We start from the raw sequence: 6,516 nt of genomic DNA, 5'->3' as shown, positions 1-6,516 counted from the left end.
AACACCATCTTGAAATATGGCTGGCAATTCACAAGAAGTCTTACAACTAATCTTATCATCGGTTTAGAATTTTAAATACATTACAACGATATAAAGCATATCCAAATAAGGTTTAATGGACATTTAAATAAATTTTGTGAAAATGATTTACAGAAAATTTTAAGTGCAAAAAATTTGCTTCGATATACAGTCTATAAAATGAAAAAAAATCCACCTAAAATCTCTTTAACCATCTCTTCATTTAAAGTGATGGAATCACCGTTATCACAACTGTTTCCCCGACAGTGTGCGCACATTGCTGAGCACACAAGTCCCGCCTTCTTGCATTCTTATTTCCTTTTCCAAGATACTTTGCACGCACAAGTTACCAGTTTTAAGAGATTATCTGGAGCTGGTGGAAGTGTTGATACAATTGGTCTTAAACCACTACTTGAGTTTCGTTGCCACCCCCATTCTTCGGGATTTAAATCAATTCCTAAACATTGCTGTATGTACGTCTTCGATAGGTGTGGAATTATCCCATTGAAAGTTTTTCATTGGCATGGGATCCATCATGACGGTGCCGTATAGGTTGTTACAGTCTAGATACGTTAGAAAACTAGTGGGTTTTTTCGGATAGTAGATCTCGGGGAAGAGGTTATTGTTGGCTGTCGCCTAACGGTGACTAATCGTGGAAACACCTCCGCGAATCCCTTTTTCAATCATCAAATGCACATCCGGGTCGAGCAGTAAATCCAGCTCTACACCTGTCATGTAGAGGGCGCTCTCCCAAGCGAATCCTGGACTTCTACAGGAATGTGCGCTGTCTAATTTGTAGTAGTTCATACAAATACTTCGGAATGATTCGAAAACGTCAGCTAGCTGTAGAGTGTCAGCAGTGACGTAGAGGTCATGATACTCGCCTAAAACGTATCTCCCTGTTAGCATGATAGTTATTAGGGTTTGTATATAAAAACCCTTACCTATGTTTTTAATCTGGAAGGTTTCCCAGACCTTCTGCGCATGCTCATAATGACTGTCAGAGATATGAGAGTCAGTTAAGATGTTGAAGAACTCCTCCTTCGAGGGTAGTTGTTCCTGATCAAATTTTTCTGTACTGTCCATGTAATCATAAGGGTACACTCCCTTCCGTAATAGTAAGGCGACTTCGTCAGGTGTATACACGGAATTTAAAATGGGGAACTTCTCTGACCCTCCTTTAGCTGGATTCCCTACGAGGGTTTCCAGGGAAGCGGGTAAAAATCTACACGAGTCGACGAAACGTAGATGACCCAGCGAAAAGGAAATATACGTCTCACTATTGCTCGGAATGCATTCGATTTTCTTATTTTTAATTAATCCGATTTGTTGCATGAGGAGATGTCCATCGTAGCGACTCAGGTTATGTAGGAAGACGGGGATATGTGATGGTGGTTTCAGTTTTAGATTGCAACTATTGTGCGCTGCTCCACGGTACGTCTCCAAGTAATGATCGTGATCTCGAACTTTCCAATCCTTTTCCGTGAACGGTTTATAACATAGTTAACAGAGTGACGTCTTTCTGAAAGTTATCTCCTCCTCGCTCGATAGACTCAGTGGGGATTTTTCCGCGATTTTATCTAGGATAACTTTCAATTCAATATCTAATCTATCAAAAAAGACGTTGGTTGCGTCTTTCCCTCTATATGTAACCGGTTTATTGGGAGTTCCTGATAACAAATATATGGATTAATAAGGTAAAAATTAAACTTTGTACTGTAACTTACCGTCAGGACCAACTACGACGTAGGAAAAACCACAAGATATATGTAAAGCTAGAGTGGTGGTCGAAGAAAGCGTCGAGTCTGGTAGGCAGGTGTCGACCTTAGGCATAATCGACTCAAAATCAGCGTAGATAACATACGGAACCCTCATACACCATCCGAACTTTCTGAATTTACAGATGGGTTCCTTGGTGGGCATGATGATACGTTGAGGTCCGTGGATGTTACAATCTTTCACGTGTTCGTTGTGGTTACTTTTAGCGTTGGCACCAGTGAAGCGGTGTAGACAATAACGACAGTAGAACGTCACCCCATCGTGTTTCGTAAAATCGTTTAAGAGACGACTTAAGCTTTTTATTAAGCAGTAATGTTGTTTTTTCCCTTGGGTTAGTAATAAGAGGTCAATTTGCCGTTCTTCTTGCACTTTATTGTTACTAACGTAGATGGGGAAAACTATTTTTTCTAACGCAAAGATGTTAACCGATAGCTTATTTACCCGTTCAAATTTTTCCAGTTTGTTTGAATCAGGTTTAAAGGGGAAAGACACCCCATCCAGATTCAACTCCTCGGTAAACCCGGTGTATTTACTAACACGTTGAGGGTTTTTATCAACCGGATGTAGTTTAGCTAAAATGCTGTATAAAAAGCATCTATCATCGGAGTTTTTGATATTAATCACCGCTTTTTTATCAGCTATCCATTGGGGTAGTTCGATATATGACCCCCCTCGCAGGGGTGCATACATAATAATGTTTAATTGTAGGTGTAATATGCTAGTTTTGTTCTTGGTAAATGCTAAAAAATAGTCTTATGCTAGGTTATTCTATGGTAGATCCTGAAAAAGATAGGCTTATGCTAAGTTATTCTATGTTAGATCCTGAATGATTGGTCTATGCTAGGTTATTCTACGGTAGATCCTGAATGATTGGTCTATGCTAGGTTATTCTACGGTAGATCCTAAAACACAGCCTTATGCTAGGTTATTCTAGTTGTATAGGTTTAAGAATCAGAGTTTGTATTAGGTTTAGAACATTTAATGAGCAGGAAACTCTGATTTTTCTAAAAAATGTTACTACCGGTTTTTTCATACGAATACTTTTAAAATACCCATGAATATTGATTAAAATACGGGCATTTATATAATTCTACCTAAAAAATCAGCAATCTTACCATGCACAAGTGGCTTATTATAAAGTAATGCTGAATTTCACACAAATACTACTAAATTACACGTGATTGATATAAACTACATGCAAAAGTTATAGCTGACTACTCCTATAATACACATGAATATTGATTAAAATTCTGGCATTTATATAATACTACCTAAAGAACACTAATTTTACCCTGCACAAGTGGCTTATTAGAAATTAATACTGAATTTCATACGAATAATACTTAACTACAAAGAATTTATATAAAATGTATGCAAAAGTTATAGCTGAATACTGGCTAAAATGCACATGAATATTGATTAAAATACTAGAATTTCCACAATACTATCTTAAAAACCCCAATTTTACCATTCACAAGTGGCATATTAGAAATTAATACCGATTTCTTATACGAATACTACTAAAGTACACATGAATATTGACTAAAATACCAATATTGTTATAGCTGAATACTGCTTAAAAACCACACGAATATTGATTAAAATACTAGCATTTCCTTAACACTATCTAAAAAACCCCAATTTTACCATGCAAAAGTTGCTTACTAGAAACGAAGTAACTAAAGTAAACATAAATATTGACTAAAATAGAATCATTGTTATGATGCAAAGTGAACTTACCCTTTTTTTTATAAAACTTTCGCTCGTCAAGAAGATGTCTTCGCTCTTTATGGGTCGACATACGGATCAGATTTTTAGATTGAACTAAAACACAACGTCTGAAGTGCGCACAGTCACGTCATGTGCAGAAATAATTTAATTGGCCGCAGTCAGGCACGTCTTTTAAAGTCCCATCACAATGATTGCGGTGTAGATGACCCGTACGTGGCATAGCGGCATGAGAAGAAGATGTCTTCGCTCTCTATATCTCCTTTTGGCCACCCAACAGGTGTACAGTATATGGCATTAAGGGGGCGGAGGAGGTCGAACTTAGTTCATAACAAAAGAATTTATCCCCATCTGTTTTTATTTATACGTAAACACGTTCATACGTGTCTAAATTTTATGAGTTTGGGGGGGGGGGCAGTGCCATTTGATTCCTTGCTTTCTGATCAACGTAATATATTTTGTCCTTTCTATAAGTGGACCACCCACCAGGTTTTATGACATTAAAAGGAGAGCGGGGGTTGAACCTTTATCCCATATATTTTTTTATTTATACGTAAACATGTCCAGGCGTGTCTTAATGGGTTTGGGGGCGTGGTCGAACCATTTGTATTGTTATGAATGGAATTTGTATTTAGAGTGATTTATTGCTTTGTTAATTGGTGAAGGGGTCAAATATTTAATTGATTCCAGGTGGTTGCCCTGAGGGCATTAAACGGACAAGTCTCTACAAGTTATGTTTTTGTAGCGTTAGCAGAAATCAATAAGACAACATATCATTAGACGGAAGCCATAACCTCATACGTACTATATTTATCAAAATTATTAGCCGTGTAATCAAAAATTTGTGGAAAACGTTAAAAACAGTAATGTATCCACAATGCATTTCGTGTTAGAAGTAAAAATCCATCGAAACTTTTTTGATCATTTGCGTTACATCTTCATCGAAACGAAAACGATAATTTACAATTCCTTTAAACCCATAGGAATACATGGGAAATTGAATAAACCACCGAAACTAAATCAGCCCTCTAGGTTACATTTTACCGAAACGAAACGCGTAATTTGAAAAACATTTCAAATTGTTTAAAACGTTGAGTTAAATTCTACTAAGATTTATCAAAATTACTCTATGTTTCACCAAAAAAAACTTTTAATTTAGCAAATTTTCACAGCGATTAAGAATTTGGGATACATTCCTTATTGGTATATATGACTGGATATGCTCTAGGGTCATCTTTATTCCCAAGCCCGGGAAGGCTTCCTATCTCGAGGCGAAGGCATTTAGGCCCATATGCCTGACCTCCTTCTTCCTCAAAATTCTGGAGAAGCTGGTGCACAGGTACATTAGAGACGAGGTACTTTCGGTAATTCCTCTCTCTTCTTCACAATTTGCCTACCAAAAAGGCAAATCCACTGAGACGGCCCTTCACGGCCTTACGAATTGCCTGGATAGGGCATTCGAGTTTCAGGAAATTTCACTGGCCGTCTTCCTCGACATTGAGGGGGCCTTTGACAAGGTCTCTAGCTCGGTTATTACTGAAGCTGTCAAGAGATTTGGCATCAGCGACACTCTCGGCCGCTGGATCAAGTCCATGCTTACCGACCGTGAGTTGTCGGCGTCCCTCCTTGGGGACTCTCTAGGGGTGACTACCAGCAGGGGCTGCCCTCAGGGTGGAGTGCTCTCCCCCCTGTTGTGGTGCCTGGTGGTGGACGAACTTTTAGGGAGGCTCGGGGGTGCTGGGGGCTTTAGCACTTCGGGTATGCGGACGATGTAGCGATAGTCTTTACCGGGAAGTTCCCGGATACTGTTACCGCGCTTATGACATTTGCTCTCTCTAGCGTTGGAGCAATAGTGTCAGGCGGTTAAATTCACTGTAAATCCTGATAAACCTGTCCTTGTTCCTTTTACGAGGAAGAATACTAATGATCTGTTCAATGATATCTCTTTCTTTGGCCAGGTCCTGACAAAGTCCTCCGAGGTGAAATACCTGGAGGTGACCTTTGATTGCAGACTCACATGAAAGCCGCATCTTGATCGGTGCATCAAGAAGGCCAAGATGCTTTTCTGGGGGACCAGGAGCTCTGTGTGCCAGACTTGTGGCCTCAACCCCAAGGCTGTACACTGGCTCTATACTGGGATCAGCAGACCCATACTATCCTACGGGGCACTTGTCTGGTGGACAAGGGTTCGGCTCAAGACGGTGCAGGCTGCCCTGCGCAAGCTTCAAAGGCTTGCCTGCATTGGAGTTACGGGGGCCATGAGATCGACCCCAACTGCTTCTCTGGAGGTGCTCCTTGACTTACTTCCTCTTAATCTCTTCATTGAGGTAGAGGCTGTCATGGGGGCCTACAGACTCAACATTAATGGCTGTTCGGTTCCAAGACTCTGGGATTACAGCCATACGAAGCTCTTTCGGGAGTACGCCGCATTTGAGCCGTCGTTAACGATGTGCTCTGACAAAACCGTTACCAGTTTTGATTTCACTAAGCCATTCAGCCGTCGTTAACGATGTGCTCTGACAAAACCATTTCCAGTTTTGATTTCACTAAGCCATTCAGCCGTCGTTAACGATGTGCTCTGACAAAGCCGTTACCAGTTTTGATTTCACTAAGCCATTCAGCCGTCGTTAACGATGTGCTCTGACAAAACCGTTACCAGTTTTGATTTCACTAAGCCATTCAGCCGTCGTTAACGATGTGCTCTGACAAAACCGTTACCAGTTTTGATTTCACTAAGCCATTCAGCCGTCGTTAACAATGTGCTCTGACAAAACCGTTACCAGTTTTGATTTCACTAAGCCTTTCAGCATCCACTTTCACAGTCGGGCCGAGTGGACTAACCTGCTGCCTCTTGGCACTGGGGGTGAACAGGGCCGTCGCCAGGGTGAAATTTTTGGTAGGGCCGCGGTTGGGCACATTTTCGGACAATTTGGTATTAAAATCCTTTATGCAAGAAATTAAATTTTTTGTACTATTTATTAAAGAAAAACT

The 6,516-nt window shown here is 40.2% G+C and overlaps 1 protein-coding gene across 1 annotated transcript; it reads right to left on the bottom strand.

Moving 5' to 3' along the window:
• Positions 1–791: 791 nt before the first annotated feature.
• On the bottom strand, positions 792–2,487 carry LOC149680476 (uncharacterized). Its single transcript, XM_089834655.1, has 3 exons — positions 1,746–2,487; positions 963–1,688; positions 792–902 (listed from the first exon to the last, which is right to left on the bottom strand). Exons 1-2 carry the CDS (start codon positions 2,485–2,487, stop codon positions 1,522–1,524), a joined length of 909 nt encoding a protein of 302 aa, XP_089690781.1. The 3' UTR covers positions 792–902; positions 963–1,521.
• Positions 2,488–6,516: the final 4,029 nt, after the last annotated feature.

The sequence above is a fragment of the Phalangium opilio genome, unplaced genomic scaffold (assembly GCF_054372755.1).
Source record: "Phalangium opilio isolate 3A_F unplaced genomic scaffold, DU_Popi_V2 ptg000039l_2, whole genome shotgun sequence".
NCBI lineage: Eukaryota > Metazoa > Arthropoda > Arachnida > Opiliones > Phalangiidae > Phalangium > Phalangium opilio.
This window is presented reverse-complemented; position numbering and strand designations above follow the sequence as displayed.